General features: G+C 39.4%; 1 protein-coding gene across 1 annotated transcript in view; it reads left to right on the top strand.

Annotated features, from left to right (window-relative positions):
• Nucleotides 1-1,826: 1,826 nt before the first annotated feature.
• The window catches only part of FGL1 (fibrinogen like 1), a 60,858-nt gene continuing 37,099 nt past the window's right edge, over nucleotides 1,827-25,585 (top strand). The window contains exons 1-3 of the mRNA XM_082608661.1: nucleotides 1,827-1,923; nucleotides 12,818-12,897; nucleotides 15,060-15,240. Of these exons, the coding sequence (XP_082464787.1) occupies nucleotides 12,835-12,897; nucleotides 15,060-15,240 (244 nt within the window). The 5' untranslated portion in view covers nucleotides 1,827-1,923; nucleotides 12,818-12,834. The remainder of the gene's footprint in view (nucleotides 1,924-12,817; nucleotides 12,898-15,059; nucleotides 15,241-25,585) is intronic.

Raw genomic sequence — 25,585 nt, 5'->3', positions numbered from 1 at the left:
ATTGTACACCTATAACATATAAATTGTACAGCAACCATACTTCAATTTTTAAAAAAGAAAAAAAAAAAAGCAGCCATGCCTTACAGTATGCATCCCAACTGTTCTGTTTCTGGTCCATCTCCTCAAACACTGGATCCCACCTGCTCCTCTTGTCTCGTTGTTTTCTCATACTTCTGTCAGCCAGTGGGCTGAGGTCTCATTCTCATTTCATAGCTTTGGTACATTTGTGCAGGGTCACCAATCTGACCTTTCCTGATGCTCTGACAATGCATCCATGAACTACAGTACTAACATTCCTCCCAGAAAGTTCAGGTTCTGGCAACGCCTTCACAGAGCATTGACCCTGGATTCTGTCCTTATCGTCTGATTAGCTTTTCCCAGGTTTCTCCTGAGGCCATGGTGCTGCTCGAATCCTTGACAGATAGCATTGATCATCTTTAACGGTAAAGAGCACAGATTCTGAGCCAGACTGCCTTTGAATCCTAGCTCTACCTCTTGCTCACTGTAACTTGACCTTGGGCAAGTTACTTAAACCTCTGTGTCTTGGTTTCCTCATTTGTGCAATGGGGATAGTAACAGTACCCACTGATGGGGCTGTTGGCGCTGAATGAGTTAGTATATTTACCACGTCTGGTACATAAGGGTGCCACGTGTGATAGCTGCTGTTACTGGGACATACAGTTATAGGTCCCTCCGCTGAGGAAGTGAGCTCAGGGTTTACTAAATGCTTGAATGGGAAGGAGGCAAAAAGGATACAAGGAGGAAAAAAATAGGTCTGTATTTCAAAATACTGCATTTTACCAGAGGTAATGATCAAATCAGCCAAATAATCCCATTCCTTTGCTTTTGAAATTTAACAGCAGCAGCTTGAATTCATTATTGTAAATGTGTAATTTCCACGTATCCCATGTGTGTAAATCACTTCAACCTAGTTGACTTTTTCTTTCCAGTAAATCATCAGGATTACCTTTTCCTTAATAAACTTGAAAATTTCTGAGTGAATGATGAGAAAATGCTTAATGGGAAGGCCAAACACCCGCAATACTTTAGTCCAGAAAACAACAAAGAACAGAGAGAAAAACAACTTTTTACTGGAATCTGAGTTAATAAATAGGGATCACAGAACAAACAGCAAACAACAGCGTGAGTTACATCAGAATGAAAAAAGAAGGGATGAACCTGGGTTTCCAGTCTGAAACTATTGTGCAATATGATTAATGGAGCTAACATCTTACACATTAGAAAATCTTCTACAGTTTAAAACAAAAGGAACAGCTCGATCAGAGGATAATTGATGCTTACAGATAAATTTCACAATTTTGCACCTCAGGGAATATTTTTGCTTTTCTTAAAGATCAAAGAAACTGACTGTTTCATCTTGACAGTTATTAACTTGGCACATTTTTATAACTAAGAAAAATTTGGCTTCTCTCCATATTGTAGTTGAAATGAAATTTTAATCTGTATCTTTATAGGTAAAATTTTATTATCGTTAGTACCAGAAAGCAAAGCTTCAACCAAACTTTGGTTTTACTTAATCTCCAAGTGACCATTACTGAAGTTAGTCAAAATACAAAAATTCTCCAGATGAGCACAATAGTAAGAGGTTAAAAAATCAGAGATATGTTTTTATAAAGATATATTATTGGATTTTTAGTAAAAATTCATGCAAATAGAAAAAAAGGAAAATATCAGAGTACTGGGATTCGTCCTTGAATTCCCTCTTTTAGTTTTCCTTCCAGTTAAACTGATTTCCTCATCTATTTGTTTCTGGACTAAAGCCAGAATCAACACTGTCCCTATTTCTAATCAAATAACAGAGAAGCAATTACAAAGTCTGAATGCAGTTAGAGGAGCCTGGGAGACAGAGTGGCTGGACCTCGCCTAAGCCGTGTCTCTGACTCCTTTGTGACCTAAGGCAAGGTATTTAACCTCTCTGCACTTTTGACATAATTGTAGTAATGCTACTTGATTTCCTAGGTATGATATTAAGCATAACTCGAGAAACAACTGTTGGCCCTTGAGAAAGGTCGGGTTGATTAGAGAGACGGCTGCTTCTGCCACTTGGAAAAGAGATTTAGAATTACTTCTCCTTTCCATTCCGGGTACATTTTGAATGAACTGGATGAGAATTTGATGTGAATAAAAAGATTTGCAGTTTTAACATACAAAATGGAAAATAAAATGGATGATGTTATAATTTCCTCTTCAGAAGTAAAAACCTCAGAAATGTTCTTCTTTATTTCTTTCTTTTGGGAATCAAACTTATTTGGCTTTTTAAAGCTTTCATTGAGTATAAATTCTTGAGATAAGTAACAAAGATACTGTTATATTCCATTACCAGAAAAAGGGAAAAAAATTAGAAGAAAATAACCCAAAAGGAGTCTCTAAGTCTGTTTATGGGTGATTTTAACTGTCTACCATTAATATGAGACACATTAATATGTCTTACACATTACCATTTGTGAATGCTAACTTATTAAATATGCTTCCTTCAGTAACTTTTTCTTCTTTTTAATTTCTTTTATCTGTATCCTTTCATAATAGCTCACTTAAAACATACCATTTTTGAATTACCATTACATGCTAGTAATGTACTTGTGTTTGGTAATTGTGTTTTTAAAAGTTACATGTCAGCTGTAGAACTTTTTAGTCCCAAACTTAAAATGTTTGTGTCTAGGGCTTCCCTGGTGGCGCGGTGGTTGAGAGTCCGCCTGCCGATGCAGGGGACACGGGTTCGTGCCCCGGTCTGGGAAGATCCCACATGCCGCGGAGCGGCTGGGCCCGTGAGCCATGGCCACTGAGCCTGCGCGTCCAGAGCCTGTGCTCCGCAACGGGAGAGGCCACAACAGTGAGAGGCCCGCGTAATGCAAAAAAATAAAAAAATAAAATAAAAAATGTTTGTGTCTAAATTTAATTTACTATAATCAATTAAACTCAAAGATTTTATTGGGAAAAAAATGGACTTACACTTAGAACAATTTATATCAAATGATACAGTACATCAAAGAATAGCCATTTGAAAACTGTTTTAATTTTATAATAATTAAAATTTTGAGATAGCCCAAAGCAAAAACATTGTAAAATAAATACAACTAGTTGTATAGTGAGGAGTGAAGTAATCTGATATAACTTCACCACAATCCAGGTTTGCAGACTAATGATGGTTTACTATGATGAATGATGGAGATCAGAATTTCAAAGCAAGTTTCTTACACCTAAACATTTCTTCAGTATTATAGAAGATGGCTGGAATTACTAATGGAGGCACTGGGGAATTTTAAAAGACTTAAGATGTTCTCAGGAATTATTTTATTTTAAAGATGATCAAGTTAATATAATGACTTTTAAATATATATAATAACATTTTGAAATGCCTTATTGTTTAAGGATCTGCCAGACTAGGGGCTGCCTCCTTTCTCTGGGAAAGATCAGATTTGATTATTTTAACGGCAATGAATTGGAAATTTGATGGCAAGAGAAACCTGCCAAAGCTTTTCACTGCCCCTTTATTTTCTTTCTTTATTTTTAAAAAATATATTTATTTATCTATTTATTTATTTTTGGCTGCATTGGGTCTTCGTTGCTGCATGCGGGCTTTTCTCTCTTTGTGGTGAATGGGGGCTATTCTTCATTGTGGTGTACAGGCTTCTCATTGCGGTGGCTTCTCTCGTTGCAGAGCATGGGCTCTAAGCACACGGCCTTCAGTAGTTGTGGCATGCGGGCTCAGTAGTTGTGGCACGCGGGCTTAGTTGCTCCGCGGCATGTGGGATCTTCCAGGACCAGGGCTCGAACCTGTGTCCGCTGCATTGGCAGGAGGATTCTTAACCATTGCACCACCAGGGAAGTTCCTGCCCCTTTATTTTCTACCAAATATAATGCACTGCAATCTGTATATAATATAATTTCCCAGCATCTCTCAGAGCACTTTTTTTGTTTTTGTTTTTTTGGCTGCGTTGGATCTTCATTGCTGCATGCAGGCTTTCTCTAGTTGTGGGGAGCAGGGGCTACTTTTCATTGCGGTGCATGGGCTTCTCTTTGCGGTGGCTTCTCTTGTTGCGGAGCACAGGCTCTAGGCATGCGGGCTTCAGTAGTTGTGGCAGGTGGGCTCAGTAGTTGTGGCTCGCGGGCTCTAGATTGCAGGCTCAGTAGTTGTGGCACATGGGCTTTGTTGCTCCACAGCATGTGGGATCTTCCCGGACCAGGACTCGAACCCATGTCCCCTGCATTGGCAGGCAGATTCTTAACCACTGCTCCACCAGGGAAGCCCTCCCAGAGCACTTTTAACACACACTTTCACTTATGCAAGAGCCAGATTCAGATATAGATATAAGAACATAATTTTTTATTGAAGTATAATTTGCAATGTTGTGTTAGTTGCAAGTGTATAGCAAAGTGATTCAGTTATATATATAGATATATATAAAACAAGGACCTACCTATACAGTAGGTCCTTTTTGTTTATCTATTTTATATATAGTAGTGTGTATATGTTAATCCCAAGCTCCTAATTTTTCCCCACCCCTCTCCCCTTTGGTAACCGTAAATTTGTTTTCTATGTCTGTGGGTCTGTTTCTGTTTTGTAAATAAGTTCATTTTATCATTTTTTTTAGATTCCACAGATAAGTGTCAGTTGCTTCATTTGCAAATATTTTCTCCCATTCTGAGGGTTGTCTTTTCGTCTTGTTTATGGTTTCCTTTGCTTAAAAGCAAAAGCTTTTAAGTTTAATTAGGTCCCATTTATTTAATTTTGTTTTTATTTTCATTACTCTAGGAGGGTCTATTTTATTTCTTTAGGCAGATGATATGCCCTCTCTGAGCCTTGCTTCCTCAAATGTTGGCATTGTTCAACTGGATGATCTCACTTCCTTTAATTATATTTTGATTGTGTGTTCTAACCTCATGGGATAATACTTTCTACTTCAAAAATCTCTTTTATGTGTTTTAAAAAAAACAACTATTTTCTGTCTTTTCTTTTGCTTGCTTATAATAAAACAATTATCTTGCTTCTTACTTTCTGTAACATTAAAAAACTTTATATGTTTATGACTGTGTAGTTGATTACATGTTAAGAAACCTCCGTTATGTGGAGGGTTTTTTTGTTTTGTTTTGTTTTACTTTTGCTACTTGAACTTCATGGTAAATTTTAAAATTAAATCATAAATGACCTTAAGGATACAAATGAGATTTTCTTTTAAATAGGAGCATACCTGTTGTAATTTTGCTCAAGAAATGTATTTATTACCAACTGAAAAATGAGTCAAACTGATAATTTATTATGAGATAGATATGATAATGGCTTTAGCCCATTAAGAGCCAAATTTTAAATATTTTAGGTATTAAGTTTTCAGTGTTTTTTTTTCCCTTGGGGGATTTTATAAATCCAAATATCTCTTTTAAAAGTAACTCTTTTTAAGCTATCACACACTGCAATGTCATATTTTCAAATCAATAAAAACTTTATCAAAGGCATAGTTTGTTAAGTGTTTCTAGTTGTTACTGGGAGTGGGAAGATGATGGAGGGAATCTGACAGGGACATCTAATAAATTCAGCAGACAAACTGAATTCGGTCTCTAGTAAACAACTATAAAATTGCAATAACAGATACTGGGAAGTTCTAAAATTGTAACTTAGGTTCACAATTGTTCTTCTCATCCATTCAACAAATATTTTGTTGGGTACCTGTACTGGGTTAAATTGTGTCTTCTAAAGTGATATGTTCAATTCTAAATCCCGTTACTTGTGAGCGTAACCTTATTTGGAAATAGGGTCTTTGGAGATGTAATCAAATTACAGTAGGTCATATTGGAACCTTAATCCAATGACTGGGGTCCTTGTATTAAGAGAGAAATTTGGACACAGAGACATACAAAGGGAAGACAGCCATGGGAAGATGGAGGCAGAGAGTAGAGTTATGTTGACACAGGCCAAGGAATGCCAAAGATTGCTGGCAACCAGCAGAAGCCAGAAGAGGCAGGGAAGGATTGATTCTTCCTTAGAGCTTCTTGAAGGGTGCATAGGCATGCTGACTTGACTTCATATTTCTATCCTCCAGAATGTGAGACAATAAACTTCTGTTATTTTAAGCCACACAGTTTGTGGTAATATGTTGTTATTTTAAAATAAATTTAGATAATGACAGTTAAAAACACTTAAAATCGGGGCTTCCCTGGTGGCACAGTGGTTGAGAGTCTGCCTGCCGATGCAGGGGACACGGGTTCGTGCCCCGGTCCGGGAGGATCCCACGTGCCGCAGAGCGGCTGGGCCCGTGAGCCATGGCCGCTGGGCCTGCGCGTCTGGAGCCTGTGCTCCGCAACGGGAGAGGCCACAGCGGTGAGAGGCCCACGTACTGGGAAAAACAAAACAAAACAAAAAACACTTAAAATCATGTCAGGGAATCACTGTCTGAAAATCCTTTACATATGTAAATTAAAACATGGAGTTTTAAAATTTGATATTTAAAAATGTGTATCAAAGTGTACATAGTTAAAGAAAGTCAAATAATACAGTGGCTTATGATGAAAATCAGCTGTCCCTGGGCTCATTCCTTCTACTCCATCCCCCTTCTCTGGAAGCTAACACTTTTTTTGTTGTTGGGTTTTTTTTCTGTTTTTCTGAAGTGTAGTTGATTTACAATATTGTGTTAGTTTCAAGTTAATATTTCATTGTGCTTATATATGTCATTCTGTTCATCTAGTCATCTGTCGATACACATTTGGGTTGTTTCTACCTTTTGGCTATTGCGAATAATGCTGCTGTAAACATTAGTGTACAACTATCTGTTCAAGTCCCTGCTTTCTGTTATATCTGCGTTTTCACAGTATGGAGGTTTGTTCATTTTTCTTTTTAAAAGTAGCCTTTTTAAATCACAATTTTACATGGTATTGAAAAACATGTTAACTAAGAGAATTAGCGATAGTATTAAAGTCAAAGGGTACTTGCCTTTTCTATTTTGAAAAAGGATAGATAATTCAGAAGCTGGTCAATATAGCAGAAAACATTAAAGATATTTATGATTCAAGTAGAAAAGTACTACATATAATTCATAAACAAGACAAATAGCTTTTTGTTATTTATGATCTTTAGAGAGCACTAGTCACCATCTCAGCTCTTCTTAGGAAAAAGATCAGTGATAAGTTTACAGTGAAATACTACTCAAAATCATTGACATTTAGTACAGACAACAGTAGATACATCGACAACATTGACAAAAATATACATATTTTTTCCAATGGGATTTATGGAATACAGACATTGAAAGTAATTGGATTCTCTTTTTTGTTTTTCCTTATATTTTTTTTCTATCTTTCATTCTGATGGAGGAAAGGAGGCACAGTTTTCAGAGATTTGTTGTATTTTATTAGGCCTTAATGGCATATAATTATGTCTAAATGAACAAGGTTAGACCACTGGTATAGCTAAATCTAAAGAAAATAAGTCTTACTATAGCAGTGTTTGACTGCTATGCCTAACAGGAAAGGTGGAAATGTCTTCATTCCATATATACCTAAATTGTCATAAATGTAGTGAGAATTTATTCTTCTGCAAGCTCTTTCTTTACAAATAGAGTCTTGACAGATGGACCGATGATAATGGCAGATCCTTCCAAGAACTCCCAGACAAAAGAAACATGAAACTACCCCCAGGATCAGGATGAAAATGTGTTTGTTTATAACATCAGATGTCTTGGATTAGGGTTTTTATTTCAACCTGAAATTTTGCTAATTTTGTAGGTATGACCTCAACATAAGCAAATGCAAAGCTTAGGAGACTACTGCATTGCAAATGGGCTCTGACTTTATCTTTCATGTAAAAAAAAAAAGCTACCTAGATGAGTTTTTAATAGAATTCCAAGATTATTTTATCAATTAGAAGATACTGATAGCAAGCCTATTATTCATCTTCCTTCTCAATTTGTTCATACTTCTGTTTGCTTGTATTTTTCTTGTCATGCCACTTCTATCCCCTCTAAAAGCCCACAGAGCAGGGGTGGGGGGGTCTCTATTTTACATTGGAAAACATTTTAAATGCCATAATTAACTTAATTTTCTCTACATGTTAATATAAGTTAATACTTTTAATATAATTAAATATATTTAAAATAAGCTATATGTATAAGCATCTAGTATACATAGCACCTGGCATAAAGCAGGTACACAATACATGCTTGAATTTAAAGAAAACTAGCTACTAGGCTAATAGAGTAAAATATCCGTTTTCCTAAACTGTTGCTACAAACTTTATCATATGCATGTATAAAAGGATGACTTAGTGAAAAAAATGGGTCTATAAATGCTCTTTGGAACTTTTCTGTAATGAACAATTGTATGTCTTCTTGTGTTTTATCTAATTTCTTTGTCCATTTAGCTGTGTAATCTACTCAGCACTTCACTTCCTTCCGTGTATTTTGGTTATTTTGTTTACAATGTTGGATATTTTTAATTTAATTTTTTTATTAGTTATCTATCACATACATATTAGTGTATACATGTCAATCCCAATCTCCCAATTCATCACACCATCACCACCCCCCGCCCCACTTTCCCGCCCTTGGTGTCCATACGTTTGTTCTCCACATTTGTGTCTTTATTTTGGCCCTACAAGCCAGTTCATGTGTACCATTTTTCTAGATTCCACATAGATGCGTTAATATACGATATTTGTTTTTCTCTTTCTGACTTACTTCACTCTGTAAGACAGTCTCTAGGTCCATCCATGTCTCTACAAATGACCCAATTTTGTTCATTTTTATGGCTGAGTAATATTCCATTATATATACATATCACACCTTCTTTATCCATTCGTCTGTCAATGGGCATTTAGGTTTCTTCCATGACCTGGCTATTGTAAATAGTGCTGCAATGAATATTGGGGTGCATGTGTCTTTTTGAATTATGGTTTTCTCTGGGTATATGCTACAATGTTGGATAAAAGGGTTAAATGATAACAAGTAAATTATATATTTTCATGGTAAATTAATTGTTATTATATGGATTTCTGCCCAGTGTTGTCATATAGAAAGTTTGGTCTTTAAGTATATATGTCATATATACTTAAAGCTCTTTAGAGCTTTAAGTATAAAGCTCTTTAGACTGTTAAGTAAATATGGACACAGAATATAATTTAAAATAAGCCTCCCTTCAGACAGAAAAGAAATAAGCAAAATATTGTGCCTATACCTTTCCTGTGTGCATAAAAGAAGCTTGCCAACTGGTGGGCTTCTTTGGAGAATGATCAGGTAAGAACATAGCTCTTTTGTTGGGGAATCTCCCAGTGTCAACTTCTGAAGATCTTTTCTGTGACACTATTCATTCCTCCAGAGAGGAATCACACAATCCTGGCCTGGAAAGTAATGGGAGGAGTTTAGAGCTGCCTGCGTGGCTATCTAGCTGCCAGGATGCAAGTAACCTGGGGAGAGCTCAAACTTATAGAACAGTGTTGTCTCTCTTTTGACCTCCATTGTACCTGTGGTCATGCTACCTGGAGTCTCTTTGGTTCAACCTTAATAGAAATAAGTCTTTCAGGGCTTCCCTGGTGGCACAGTGGTTAAGAGTCCACCTGCTAATGCAGGGGGCATGGGTTCGAGCCTTGGTCCGGGAAGATTCCACATGCCGTGGAGCAACTAAGCCCGCGTGCCACAACTACTGAACGTGCGCTCTAGAGCCCGCGAGCCACAACTACTGAGCCCATGCTCCACAACTACTGAAGCCCACATACCTAGAACCTGTGCTCTGCAACAAGAGAAGCCACTGCAATGAGAAGCCCGCGCACCCCAACGAAGAGTAGCCCCCGCTCCCCGCAACTACAGAAAGCCCACGTGCAGTAATGAAGACCCAATGCAGCCAAAAATTAATTAATTAATTTTTAAAAATATTTTTAAAAAAAGAAGAAGACTTTCATTTTCTGATGGAGTGGGAAAAACATTATTCACCTGGCTGTTCAGGGTTTAGGTGAGAAGCTGAGCATCAGCCCATCACCTCCACCCTGCCTTCCAAGCTAGTGATGACCTCCAAGCCAGCACCATCTGGGATACTGCAATGCAACCTAGCTTGCTTCTTGTGGTACTCCCTGCTGCTACTGCTTGCTATTCAGTTTTAGCAGCTCTGCCAATTCCCCCATGTGCTTTTTGTCATCAGGTTGACATTGCATGCCAGGTGTTTTCTCCTCTCCCTTTCTCTTCCATCTTGTCAATCCATGTCTTTTCCATTTTTCTTTACTCCTTTCTAGTGGGGTTTTGTGAGAAAGGAAAAAATGTATGTGTTCAATCCAACCCAAAGTCCCTAACTCCTTCTTAACACTTATTTTCAAAAATATACTTAACCTATTGTTTTCCCCTTGACAAGGATAAGCATAGGAGAGGAAGTATGTCACTGCAAACAGACTAGCTTTATGGCAAGGAACTCATATTTTTCCCTCTGAGAAAGATTTTCCCTCTCGGGGAAATTTTTCTTCAGAGTCAATAACTAAACTTTTATTAGGGTCGCCGTAATAAGTTAGACGCTAGGGATACAACAGTTATAGCAAGGTGTGGCCTTTGCCTTCAAGAATCCTATTCTAAACAAAATAGCATGGACAAAAGGAAGCAGTTGGAGAGAGACATGTAAAAACAAGTCAAGCGATAATTCCATCACCTGGCACAGTGCCTGCAACATAGCAGGCATGCGAAGTGTTTACTGAGTGAATGAATGCTATATTGGTCTGTAAACATAGTATGAGATCACAGTGGAGGAAGTAATTAATTTTGTCTTGAGAGGTCACCTGGAAAAAATTTAGTTTTTATATTTAATTACATATGGTTTAATGTAGATTAAATTGAAATATAATACATGAAACAATATGTAATTAAATTTATGTTGTCTTTAATTTCCCTTTTAATATTTATCTTCATTTCTTCCCCAAAACATTGCCTTGATGTGGCAGCTATGTTTTATTTTCCCACAGCATGTGGCACAGTGCTGAGCAGATAGCCGATAATCAATAGATGCTTGGTGATGCCACGATTCTCTAGGACTGCTTCTGTTTAGTGCAGCTGTCTCCTCTCCTGTCAACCAGGCAGGAGACCTGTCCTCTCCTGCCAGGTTGACCTAATGTTCCTTTGCAGAAGCACATGACTTAGGAACAAATAAGTCACAGCCATGTTTAGGAGTGAGAGTGGTGTTCACTGGAGAAAGCCAAGTAGCAGGGCCTCTATACCTCTGTGCAGCCTGTGTCCCTATATATATATAACAGGTGTGTATGTATATAGAAAGGAAGGCCATGCAGAATACAATTTGGGGGTCACCGGCCTTCAAGGTGGAAAGCCCTCAGCCCAATTGCTGGGTCTTCAGTGACTTAAGCTCTCTGATCTATCCATTTATGTGATGAGGATAATAGTAGTTGCCTTGTAGAGTTATTTGAGGATTAAATAAAATGCTTATAAAATGCATAGCCTAGGACAGTGCTAGGTATGTAATAAAAAAATACATCAGCCAGAAGTAAAGCTGTGTGAAGTAAAATTATATGGTTTTATCTAGGAGACTCTTTACTACTCTCTGTACTACACAAATTTCACATATTTAAGAAATTCACATTATATCTTGCATTGCTCCCCAAGATGCCCATGCATGCTATTTGTCCCTGAATTTAAGTAGTGCCCCTCTCATTCTGTAACTTTTTGTTTTTTTTGGCCCCAGAAGGACTGAGAACTACCTATTTTGTTAGCATAGACTGAAAAAAATTTTTTTCTATTAAATCCCTAAATCCTTGCTTTTCAAACTTTGCTGTACATTGGAATCAACTGGGAGTCTTTTAAAAATTCTAAGCCCTGACTGCCACCTTTAGACATTTGATTCAATTTCTGGGCGTGGAAATATTTTTAAAGCTCCCCAAGTGATCCCAATGGACAGCAAAGTTTAGGAACCAATTTTTAAATTATGTAAAAATTGAGGAAGAGATACATGAAAAGGACCTAGTGGTCATAGATTTTATAAGAATAAAAATAAGCTGACAAATAAATAATTCAGTTGATTCTGGTTCTTTTTTTAGCAAAAACCATAGGTATAAATTTGTTTGAAGATTATGCAGGTATTTCTGCCCTTCTAGTCTCCTTAGCTTCTAAAATTTATGAAAATTCACCACTGGCAGCATACAGAAGTTATTTTGAGAATGAACAAAATTTTTCATCAAGAGTCATGACTTCAAGACTGATTTTAAAAATAATCTCAAGAAGTGGTAAAGTTAATTTTCCTCTACAACTTTAAAGAGAGCTTAAAGTTTTATATTATCTTGGTAGCTATCTATACATTAAGACACTGAGAAAAACAATGCATATCACCTTCTATTTGTTGTAACTCTTTTTCTTTCTTCCTTTTTGTCAGAATAAAAAGCCTTCCATATACAAAATGAGTGACTATTCATTTAGCACTTATCATATGCTAGGGTGTTTGAAAATATTACATCAAAATGACCACGGTCCTGTAAGGTGAGAATTACGATGTCTATTTTACAGATCAGGAGCATTTTATAGTAAGTTGCCTAAGGTCACACAACTAGGAGCTGTCTTTGTGCTTAAAAAGCCTGTGCCTTTTCCATACTCCCAAGAGCCAGAGTTCCTCTGTTTTTGCTGTGGAACTGGTTCAGTTCTATACAAGGTAACAGTGAGCATCCTTCTGTGGGGAGAAGCCTGGCAAAGTCCAGGAGAATTTCCATGGCGACTCTCAGATTAGACACGGCCTGGAACTGTGTCTGACCTCCTGGATCACACTGAGTCAAGCCAGCATTGGTCTCATGAAAAATTCACAATAAATTAAGTTTATGAAATTCTTTTTGTTCTTGCAGTTCTTTCAGTGGGAAAAATGGCGAAGATGATCAGTTTCATCCTTCTCACCACTGTTCTGGTAATGGGCAGGGAAAGCTGGGTAAGCTCATTACAAAAACTATTGTTTTAAATACCCACTTAGATCTGAATTTTCTTTTATTGTGCAGAAAGTCTATAGTAACTTGTCACTGAAAAACTAGGGGAAAATGAAAAAGCACCTGCCACATAATAGGCACTTATTAAGTGCTTAAAAAAATCATTAAAGTAAAAATCAGTATTCATACTAAGTAAAATCTTTTTTATTTACTGGGGTTATTTGGGTGGTTACATAATATTAAGAATTTAAAACCGTCCTTTGAAATTGACCTTGAGCTTTCCAGTATTGAACACTGTCAGTGTAAACTAAACATTATTTGAAAGTAATTGCAGTGAACTTGTGCCTCTCTCCACTCATGAGTAAAAAGGGAAAAACCATCAGTTACTCAAAGTTCTGGGAGAAAGAAAAAGCCTAAGTTTTAAATAAGCTTACTAACACTGTATATGTAGTCACATAAAAATTGAACATCCTTGCCCTCTAATCCTTTAGTTATTTTTAAATTGTATAGTCCACTATATTTAACAATATCACAACCAATTTCCCACTATTAGAAAGCAACACAGGATTCCAGATGCCATAAAATGTCTTTGCTGTTCATTTTTTAGACAGATCTAACTCAGGGGGCTAAGCAAATAACTCAATCAGAGAGGATAAATCAAAGAGAGTTGAAGAGAGGGTCCGAAGATAAGAAATAGTCCTAGAGAAACAGCTGGGAGAGCTTCAGTGACTTGGGCCTGGAGACGGGAGGGAGGAGTCCTCTGCTATCGTTTCTCCATTCTCTTGCTATATGACCTTCAGTTTAGAGGCCGAATTTCTATGTTTACGTCATAGTCCTTCTTAGGAAGACAATGTATTTTCCTCTTTCTTTTGCCCCAAACAGAATATCTGAGCATGCTGTTCAGACAGCCTAGCAAAGTGCCCAGAACACAGTATGCCCTCATATTTATGGAATGAATACAAGGTAGCACATACAGATAGAAACAGGAAGTTATGCAATTATAAATTGGGAAATAGGTCTGACTGTATTCAAACGCCTATTTTAGGAAATCATGTATATAAAAGTAAAAGTGTAAGGCACTTACATGTTAAAATTCATAATTTCTCAGCAAACATTTATGCTTATCACAGGAGATCATGACATGAGCTGCAAATAGAGTTGTCAAAGTAAAAACAGGAAAAAGGCAAAACTTTGTCTTTTGTCCTTTCTCTTCACTATCCCCTAGTAACTCTCCCAGCGTTGAGTACTTAAGGGTCTTTACTGCAGCTTCTTGGTCTCAGTAGCTCTTCCCAGGAGGCACACCTCTGCAACTTCCCTTCCCAACTCACCACATTGGCTTTATCTCTGGAGAAATCCACTCAGTCAGATGCCACTGTAGAAGGAAGCTGATAAACTCTTTCACATGCAATATTCTTGGGTCATTTGCCTTTTTAGAGAAAGTAAATAAGTTAACTGACAGACTCAGGCTTCTCCACCCTGTTTTGAAGTAATTAAGGGAAAAACAATAAGTAAGCCAAAAGGTAAAGTGACTCCAGTAGAATTTCCAGAAACAGGTAAATGGGGAAGATACTCAGGGATCTGAGGGTCTAAAGTAGCATCCCTTAGAAAGATGACCATGTGTCATCAGGTTATGAGCATTCAATATATGTTTAAAATGTATTAATACAAAAAGGTCATTCAAAAGCCTTGTTTATGTTAGAGACTGACACACTAGTCACATGTAATGATGCTGTAAAGCACTTTCCTGTTAAGAAAGCACTCAGGTGGTGATATGTAGAGTTTGAGAGTAGGATCCTTGAACTGGATGTGAATCCTGACTCCTCTTGCCCGCTGAGAATTTCCTGTTTCCTTGAGAAATTGCAAGTTTCCTCAAGGATGAGTCCCTTCCTACCTCGTGGAATCGTTACAAGGATCAAATGAGACAACCACTCTACTGCTCTTGGTGTAGTCATTCCGATTATTTCATATCATTTTTTAGTTCAAGCACTTTACCGTAAGCCATAATTTCTTATTCTCCAAATAACAAACAGTGTTAGAACTTGCAAACCACTTTCTGGTTAGAATGTTATTCTGAAACGGGAGTTGGGGACAAATTTGAATCGTTAATTTATCCAGCTTGTTCAGAGCGTTTATTCTTCTTAAGAACGAGATGTGCATTCCTCTGCAGGCTCTTGAGAACTGCCTGAAGGAGCAGGCACGGCTCAGAGCCCAGGTGCACCTGCTTGAGACCCGGGTCAAGCAGCAGCGGGTCAAGATCGAGCAGCTTTTACATGAGAAGGAAGTCCAGTTCCTTGATAAAGGAGAGGAGAATAGCGTCATTGACCTTGGAGGCAAGAGGCAATACGCAGGTCAGAATCTATGTTTCTTACGTGTTTCAATAACTTACATCATACACCCATGTGCAATGGTGGTGCTGGTAACTTGATCACTTCAGGTTTTGCTAAAGAGCGTTTCCTATTCCAGTAACAAGCAACATGAAGCATTATACCAAATTTAAAGGTCTTCTACTATATTTTACCCCTTTCTCTCTATTATCTCTGCAAGGGACATTTAATAGCATATGCCAATTATCTGAGGAGTTCAATAGTTTAATTAGAGATCCTGACAATAGATTGTTTAAATATCAGTGTGCAAATGGCAGATTATATTTGTGAAATTTTACAGTTTTTTATTTGTGTACTGTATCTTGCTTCATTTCATTTATACAATTTTCCCTTCTGAAACCCTGATATGCCTTAGGATAGTAAGTAAGGTAATAGAATAAAAGGGCAGGTCAGGAAAAAGAATCAGAGTTAATTAGGAAAATAAATAATTTTCCTATTATTTATGTTTTGGTCATTTTCCCTTTGATTAGGCCAGGTTTCCCCCAAAAAACTAAATGATCTTAAACTGCTAACATATTGTACTTATCCCTACACATATCCTATTCCCTACAGAAAACTATTCAGCTGATTTCCTCCAGGCAACTTTAAAAATAAACAAATAATAGTTGTCACAGATGAGAATGACATCTAGAATGCTTTGTTCTTCTATGTCTACTGTACTGCCATGATATATTATAATTCCTCTGTTTATGAGCCTATCTTTGTCAATTAACTGGATACTTTATAAGGCCTGGGATGATGTTTAATGCACTCTTTCCTCCTTGTTTCCCATCAGAGTCCTTGGAACATGCTAGAGCCTCATATTTATGAATGAAAGCACGGTAGTATATAGAAATAGGAAGAGCAAGATAAGCAATTATAAATTGGGAAATATACCTGACTATAATTGAGAACTTGTAGAGGCTAATGAGATGCCAAGCTGATGAGAATAAAAACATCTTTATTTTGTGTTTCTAAATATACTCATCAGTGTTAGATGTGGGTCGTGAGAATCTTAGAACGTATGCTTCAATAAAATGCTCCTTTTTTCTCTCTTTACTGAGATCCTAATCTCTCTTTGCTCAGACTCTTTGCCCTGAGTTCCTGACTCTGTTGTTCAGCAACTTGATCTTTTGCCCTTGATCCTTGGAGTCCAGCTGCCTTCCCCACTTTAGGGGACAGAAGGTGACCAGAGCCACTGTCCTGCAGAGTGGGGCTGGATACGGAGCGAGAACGGCGTGTGGCTCTGAAGCACAGAACAAAGGGGAACCAAGGACCGCTTGGGTCAAAACAGGCCTGAGAAACAAGGGACGGTCTGAAGCCATCACAGGGGCAGAGAACCGGGAACTGGAACCTAAGTGGAGAATTGCTGGGAAGATTAAGCAAGACACTGAAAGAAGACTCAGGAAAGCAATCAAACAGGAAGCAGAATCAGTAGTGATTTCTGGAAGACAGTGATTCTCGTGAGAATCACTTGGTGACCTTTTAAAATGCTGATGGCCTGTCACAGTTTCAGGGATGCTGGCAGAAGACAAGAGACTCCAGGGTCAGAGACATGAGCTTCATGTTTGCACCAATGTGTCCAGCCTGCAAATACCAAGGAAGCAGTGTGGAATAATCCAGGTGGAGGATGTGCAGGCAGTGGGCTAGGTCACAGCTGAGGAACCCTGAGCTTAGGAAACCTCAATCTTTTATCATAGGTTACAAGCAAATCTGCCCAGCCTTTGTATCCCAGAGGAAGCAAACAAACCCGCCATCTGCTCTGGGGCAGCCACTATCTCTATCTGGCCAAAGCTGTTCACTATAGAAACATCCTTGAAAAAAACAGTCCAGAACACAAGCGCTGTGTGCAAAATGTGCAGAAATGCAAGTGACCCATGGGAAATTATAAACAGTGCCTGAGCTCCAATTCAGGCCAATTAAACGATAATCCCTACAAGGTTGAAAAGGAGTGCTTTCCCTGTTGGGTGTGGATGACCAGATCAGGCTTCTTACCAAATTTCTTCCTACAGGCTGAAAAAATCCAAGATTCCCTGAGGTCACAAAGCAGAGGCTTTATTTCTTTTCAGGTAGGAGGTGGGGTCCTGTACCAGTTTGGTACTCTTTTTTTTTTTTTTTCTGCCACACTGTGCAGCATGTGGGATCTCAGTTCCCCAACCAGGGATTGAACCTGTGCCCCCTGCAGTGGAAGCCCATAGTCCTAACCACTGGACCGCCAGGGAAGTTCCCAGTTTGGTACTCTTTTTATTGGGTGTTTGGGACCTGGTTGTAATATGTTTAGGTATCCAGCAAGGAGGCTTCAGGTACCTATCCTGAGACTGCAGAAAATGTCAATAAGACACAGATTAGAGAGTAAGATCTCACTGGGTTAATTTGGTCAATCATTGTGGATGACAGGATTGATTCACAGAGAAGTGGGTAATCAGAATAGTCAAAAAGCCATTTGATTGATCACTCTGTCTTATGGGCTGAATCATGTTCCCCCAAAATACGTATGTTGAGGGCTTCCCTGGTGGTGCAGTGGTTGGGGGTCCGCCTGCCGATGCAGGGGATATGGGTTAGTGCCCCGGTCCGTGAAGATCCCACATGCCATGGAGCGGCTAGGCCCGTGAGCCATGGCCGCTGGGCCTGCGCGTCTGGAGCCTGTGCTCAGCAACAGGAGAGGCCACAGCAGTGAGAGGCCCGTGTACCATAAAAAAAAAAAAAAAAAAAAAACGTATGTTGAGGCCCTAACCCTCAGTACATATGAATGTGACTGTACTTGGCGGTAGGGCCCTTAAAGAGGTGCTTAAGTCAAAAGGAGGCCATTAAGGATGGGCCTTAATTCAATCTGACTGGTATCCTTATAAGAAGAGGAAGTTTGGACACACAGAGAGACACCAGGGATGTGTGTGCACAGAGGGAAGACCATGTGAGGACACAGCAAGAAGTCAGCCAAGAACAGAGGGTTCAGAGAAAACCAAACCTGCTGACACCTTAATCTTGGACTTCCAAGCCCCATAACTGTGAGAAAATAAATTTCTATTATTTAAGCTACCCAATTTGTGGTATTTTGTTCTGGCAACCCTAGCAAGCTAACATACCTTACATTGCCTTAGATATCAGCTTCTGGCTCGGGAAGGTAGTACTTTTATAAAGAAAAGTTACTAGAGGTGTCCTTTCATCAGAGCTTGTCAGGGCTGTGGGCCAACCGGTGACCACTCTGTCATTGATTCACTAGAGGTTATCTTAGCTGAGAGGTCTGTAGTTTGTTCAGAACCTGATTGACCAGTGGAATGTCGGTGAGGTCAGAGATGTAAGGGGCTGAGAGCCATGACTGCTCTGGAATGGAGTGTTCCTGGTGGAGGACTGAAGCATGTTTGGGGTAAATTCCTCAGTGGTGAGACAGGTAGATGAGTTGGCAGGGGTTATTGTGAGGTAGCTTCCTAGGCTATCCATCCCATTTGATCAAGGAGGGAGTGGACAGGCAGATTTTAACATCGCTTCCTAAATCCAGGAGACATGTTCCATGTCAGTCAAGATCATGTATCTTTAAATGCCTGATGGGAGATGATCTTTTTGATGAACAGATTGTCAGTGACTGGTACAAATGAGGAAGCCCTTTCAAGGAATAAAATGTGCCATCTTCGGGCTTCCCTGGTGGTGCAGTAGTTGGGAGTCTGCCTGCCGATGCAGGGGACACGGGTTCATGCCCCGGTCCGCGAGGATCCCACATGCCATGGAGCGGCTGGGCCCGTGGGCCATGGCCGCTGAGCCTGCGCATCCGGAGCCTGTGCTCCGCAACGGGAGAGGCCACGACAGTGAGAGGCCCACGTACCGCAAAAAAAAAAAAAAAAAAAATGTGCCGTCTTCAAAAGATTGTCTACCATCATCAAGATAATGTACTTTCCAGGAGATGTTGCTCAATGAAAGATGTAAGTAATCCAGTGTTTTCCTCCCACAGGGGCACTTGAGGATCAACAGAGGATGCTGGAAGAACACTGCAGCCAATAGGGCAGTGGAGGGTGCCTTCCTGGACAGGGTCTGGGGTGTGCATGGCTTAGGCATCTGCTCCCTGCCACAAAGTAGTAAATCAGACCTGCCATCCTCAAAGTTTCTCATCTCCTTCTACCAAGCACGGGATGGGGAGAAATGAGGTTGCCATTCTGAGATATGCTCGTAGATTTAAAGAGACATTACATTTACTAATTCTAAACATTGAAAAGACATGGGTACTGGACCTCTTTCAAGTCTAACACAACAGATCTGCCTGAGACCTAAAATCATTCCATTATAGTGCCTGGTCAAAAGCTGCATCCACCAGAAGTAGCAGCCAACTGGCCCCATCCACTGCCCAAGTCTGTGGTCAGCTAGTGGCCATATTATGACGGGGCTATCAAGCATTGGCTTAATTCTTCTAAGAAGCCCAGTTCAATCTGGATCCACGGGCACCTAGCCAGTGGCGAAGTAGGAATAACATGTGTGCTTCCCCTGCTAAGTGTAAAACCAGACAGGCAACCCATGAAACTGGCATGTTCTGACATAACCGACTCTAAAGAAGAAACACTGGAAGGATCGCTGTTGCCAGTGAATTTTCCTAGAGCAATAGCAGAGGCTGTTATAGAGACAAAGTAGATTACACACTGACTCTGGGCTCTATTATAATGGCCTGGATCTGCCCTCTGTGGATGTCCCTGCCTTTAGTCACCCAAACACATTTAACAGTCTATTTTAAAGCAAGGTTAAGTCTTGCCTATTGTTTGGAGAATGGATTGTAGCACTACTAACCATGGTCTTCAGGCAATCTGTTTAACTTCTCTATGCCTCAGTTTTCTCAGTTGTAAAATGGGGATAATCACAGTATCTGATTTAGATAATTTTGAGAATTAAATGAATAAATACATATAAAACAATGAGAACTGTGCCTGGCACACAGTAAGTACTCATAAATATAGCTATCATTCTTTTTGTTATGTTTCAAAGATAAATTGTTCCACAATAAACTAGATACAGAACTACAAGGGATCCTGACAAAAATGAAAAGATTTATCTGTATCTACCGTATCTATTTCTTGCCTACCCCAGTTTCCTTGGGGAGAATGGATATAAAGTCTTTGCCATTTACATTTGACATAACTTCCAGCATGACCTTGAATTTGCTGCTCTCACCCTCAGCCCCTGTTGTTCTCTCTCCTGTAGCCCCCCAGGTCAGAAGAGGGGTCAGGGCTGGGGCAGGGAGGTCAGAGAAAGCAGCCATCAAAACCGCCAAGTGCATAGTCAAAGCTAGGGAAAAGAGAAGAGTGGGAGTGGTACAGGAACAGGAGAGAGAAGAGGTGGTAAGCGCGAAGGAGTCTTTGATTCCAGGGATGATGCTGCCTGTAGACCACAGGGGCTCAAAGTAGAAAGATAAGGAGTTAAAAGCATCTTTGGTGTTGGAGGGGATTGCCTGGCAGAGAGATCACTGCTCTTATGAGCGTACTGGCTTTGTGGAGGCTGCACAGGTATGGGATCAGAAGTGTATACGGTGTAGCTAGAATTCTGACCTTAACTGTTTTCATGCTTCTCTTTTGCATGTTATAGTCCAGATACAGTAACTGACTTCAGTTTCTCAACAGCACCCTGCTCTCTTGAGCCCTGGGAACTTTACATTAGCCATTATCTCTGTCTGCAACATCTTCCCTACTCAATCCTGTCCCCTGGGCTGACTCCTATTATTCATCCTTCGGACCCCAGTTTAGCCCTTCAGGAAACTCCCTGACCCTCAAGACTGAATTAGGCACCACTTCCATGTACTCCAAAAGCACCTTTTACTTTTCTTTCTTTTTTTTTTCCTAAAGATTTATTTATTATTTATTTATTTTTGGCTGCATCGGGTCTCAGTTGTGGCATGCGGAATCTTCATTGAGGCATGCAGGATCTTTCGTTGTGGCGTGCGGGCTCTTCATTGTGGTGTGCAGGCTTCTCTGTAGTTGTGGCACGCAGGCTTCAGGGCTCATGAGCTCTGTAGTTTGTGGCACGCGGGCTCTCTAGTTAGGCATGCGAGCTCAATAGCTGTGGCACGCGGGCTTAGTTGCCCCGCGGCACGTGGGATCTTAGTTCCCTGACCAGGGATGGAACCTACGTCCCCTGCGTTGGAAGGCGGATTCTTTACCACTGGACCACCAGGGAAGTCCCTACTTTTCTATCTCAGCACTTATCATGGAGTATTGTCACTGAATGTTTAATTGTCTATCTCCTGCTAAACTGTCTAGGTACTGGTATCTTTAGCATCTAATGTGATGATTGGCATATTGTGAATGTTCAATATATATTTAAAAAACTTAATTGGTGGAACAAATCAGATGGAAAAAAAAGAGGGCAGATGCTTCAAATGTACTCATGGAGTAAAACAAGATATTTATTTGAATAACAACTCAGAGGAAGATAACAGGTTGGTCCGCAAAGGATATGTGATTCCAAAAGTAGGAACAAAACTGATCTCAAGGGCAAGGAACTGATCAATGTAAGAGAAGAAGTACCAGGGAATTCCCTGGTGGTCCAGTAGTTAGGACTTGACACTTTCACTGCCATGGCCTGGCCCAATCCCTGGGCAGGGAACTATGATCCCACAAGCTGCATGGTGCGGCTGAAAAAAAAAAAAAAAAAAAAGGTACCATTATTCCAAATACCAAACCAAGCTCAAGATCCAGGGTGTCTATTTAAACAATCTGAGTGGGTTGTCAACACAGATTCAAGTGTCAGATAATGGCAGGAGGCAGGCAGTTGGGTGTTTGTTACAGGGACTGTGCAACCAGTCCTGGGAAGAGTGAGGCTTAAGCACTAAAACTCTCACCCCTGTGTTGAGAGTGCTGGGAGCAGAACTTAGGAACTTAGGAAACTTAGGAAACAAGGAGTAAGGCAAGAACTCAGTTACTAGGAGATTGAAATACCAAGGACAGCGCAGAACTGACTGTATAAGTAGGAGTTGGGTAGAAGAGTCACATGGACAGGGTCTAGACAAACTATTATAGTGTGTGTGTGTGTGTGTGTGTGTGTGTGTGTGTGTTATAAAACTATAGCATGTGTAATAAGATAGATAATAGACATTCTAGATGACTGTTTCTGGGTATAACAGCTAAAAAAGTTCCAGAAGTCAGTAGATCTGTTTTTATGATGATGTGTTTATGATGATGCAAGCATGAAGGACAAGGAGGAATAAGCTATGAAATATAAATCCAGTTCAATTGTATTTTATTTTTCAGCATATAGGGAAATAGTACTAGAGCGCCTACCAAGGGCAAACACTCAATAAATAAAATATATAATAAGACATAAATTCTAAGAAAATATATAATATATTTATATAATATATAATATTATATAAAATACATAAAAATTTGCTCACACCAAAGTGTATGTTTTTGGTCTCCTTAAATTAAAAAATTAAATATTCATGTATATGATCTATAGAAATAAATTTCTTTGTTCTTATTTACAAGTTACTGTATTATTACTAAATCAATTATTTTCTGAATTCTAATTCATCTCATAATAGAAAATGCCTAATTACATACAACCTAGCAATTTTTGAAAACCATGCACAAATCACATGATTTTTTTTTTTTTTTTGCAAAAACAGGTACAAAGTTTATTATTAGAGACACAGCATAACATGTGGGAGAGCACACAGAGAAAGTTTATTTAGTTAAGACAGAAGCAAGGAAGAAATACACACCCAGAGAGGAAGGGTGTGGGTGTCCTCCCTAATGAGGAACGCAGTAAAGAGGGGGTCAAATCATGTATATAGGGCAGTTCTTCCAGGTCGTTGTTTACCTTTGGCCAGTTATCTTTTCTTTTTTCACACCTGACCTGCCCTAGAAATCTCTCCAACATGCATGCACATCTTTTTGCCAAGATGGATTTCAGTGCAGAGGCCTGTGGGAGATTTGACAACATTTATTATGGGGTCGTGCCCCTCCCTTTTTGACCCCTGAGGAGCTTTTCTGCACATATGCAGTTGGGGAGGTAATAGATGCAGTCATCTTATCTCTTTACTCTAGCGGAGCTCAGCTCCTGCCCTAACTTTGTCTTTGGAGTGTCAGGGAAAACAAAGCTCCAATTTACTCCGCTGGACAAACTCCAGCTGTCCAGCCCAGGGCCCCATCTACCTCCTATCTCAGTATCTCTTTTTTTTTTTTTTTTTGAATTTTATTTTATTTATTTTTTTATACAGCAGGTTCTTATTAGTCATCCATTTTATACACATCAGTGTATACATGTCGATCCCAGTCTCCCAATTCATCACACCACCACCATTTTTATACAACATATAATTAAATGTATTTTTTTAAACTTTTGGGTGTGATTGAATTATGTGCCTACATTAAAAGATTGTAGTACCAAATTCATACCAATTGGTGACAATCATAACAGGCTTTGGTATCACATCTGTTCAGCCAAGACCACTAGTTTAACCATGCCCGCTTCTGCAGGAGCCCCCAGTCTTTATGAGACAGTCTCTCAAGGCAGTATGTGTAGTGGTTAATGTAGAGAGCCCAAGCCTGGTTCCAAAGTCCAGTTGCCCTTGCTAGCCATGGCCTTTGAGCAAGTTACTTGACCTCTATGTGCCTCATATTCCTCATCTGTAACATGGAAGTGATAAGAATACCTATCTCTTTGTTGTAAAGATCAAATGAGTTGGACTTCCCTGGCGGTGCAGTGGTTAAGAATCTGCCTGCCAACGCAGGGGACACTGGTTTGAGCCCTGGTCTGGGAAGATCCCACATGCCACGGAGCAACTAAGCCCATGCGCCACAACTACTGAGCCTGTGCTCTAGAGCCCATGAGCCACAACTACTGAGCCCGCGTACCTAGAGCCTATGCTCTGCAACAAGAGAAGCCACCGCAAAAAGAAGCCCGTGCACCACAACAAAGTAGCCCCCACTTGCCGTAACTAGAGAAAGCTCATGTGCAGCAACGAAGACCCAACACAGCCAAAAATAAATAAATAAAAATATTTTTAAAAAGAGCAAATGAGTTAATACATGTAACATGATTACAATGAACGTCAGCTCAATGAATGTCAGCTATCTATCTACATTATTATATCTTCTCTCCCTTGTTTTCAGAGGAAAGAGCCCACCAGCCCTCCCCTACAAGAATATTGGAACTTCCTCTCTCTCCTCTTAAGTTTTATCTTATGTTGCCTGGGGGTAAGGATGGCAGTGGTCGGGCCAGTTCTGGCATTCCCCAGCATGCTCTGTGGCGTGGGGGCTGAGTTCATGCTGGCCTTTCTTTGAGTTTAGTATGTGGGGTACTTAGTGCCTTTGATTCTCAGCTTTGGGCTCAGCCACCATTCTGGGACAAGAGGAAAAAGCTCATTTGGCAGGCTGTCATGTCACTTTTTGAAGCTTCAACATTCAGCCTTCCAAAATGGCTTGCTTTCTGCATGATCGGAGAAAGTGTTCACCTCACCCAGTTTAACACAGTGTTTATCAAACAGAGGGCAGGTATCCTTGGCCTCACTCTAGCATTATGTAAGTATCCAAAAATTCTTTTTTTTTAAACTCCCATGAACACAGAGCTCTTTAGCCCTCCTCCTGCCCTTCTCCTGCCTATTCTTGGGGGCGTTGAGTAGGTCGAAACATTTTGCAAATCATAGTTTTAAATATTTAGCTAATATTTTAAACACTACATTGCTTGAACTTTCTATCACAGTGTAAGTCACATTTCCCCCAGGCAGGCTCCTTAACTTATTTGCTATAAGCAGTTGAGCTGCTGGCACTTTTTTTGATGTTTATTTATTTGTTGAGGTTTTGTTTTTGTTTTTTCAGTTGAAATCCTTCCTCTGGATCTTAAGTTGTGTTTGGCATTTTCCTCTGGGAAGAAGAAAAAAATTTTAAAAACTTAAACTCAGAGTTGGCATAAAATAAAAACAAATAGAAAATGTTGGCTGAAAACTCCATAGTCACAGAGTTTTCCAGAGGCAAATGTTATAGCTAATCATTTTCATATTTGCTTGGAAAATAGTCTGGAACTTGTGAGTCTTTACTATTCAGCTCTTTGGTAGGTAATTAAATGTAAGCAAAGAGCTCCTTTCCTAACAACGTTAAAATCTGCTTACTTTAATGAAAAATGTTGTGTGATATACTTGATCACAGATGTAAGCTTTTGAATAACATTGAACTAATTTTAGATAATCATTTTCCCATTTTTTTCTGCTTGTTTAATTGCCAAAACAGGATTTTTTAAAAATAATCCAGCATGTATAAAGAACACTTGGGCTTCTGAATCTCAAAAATAAATATATGAATAAAGCCTAAATCATTAGAAAAATGAACATTTCACCAAAGCAGTAGTATATGATTGGTCT

Source organism: Mesoplodon mirus (genome assembly GCF_964341445.2).
Source record: "Mesoplodon mirus genome assembly, chromosome: 20".
NCBI classification, from domain to species: Eukaryota; Metazoa; Chordata; class Mammalia; order Artiodactyla; family Ziphiidae; genus Mesoplodon; species Mesoplodon mirus.
The sequence above is the reverse complement of the archived record's forward strand: the minus strand, read 5'-3'. Positions and strand labels throughout refer to the sequence as shown.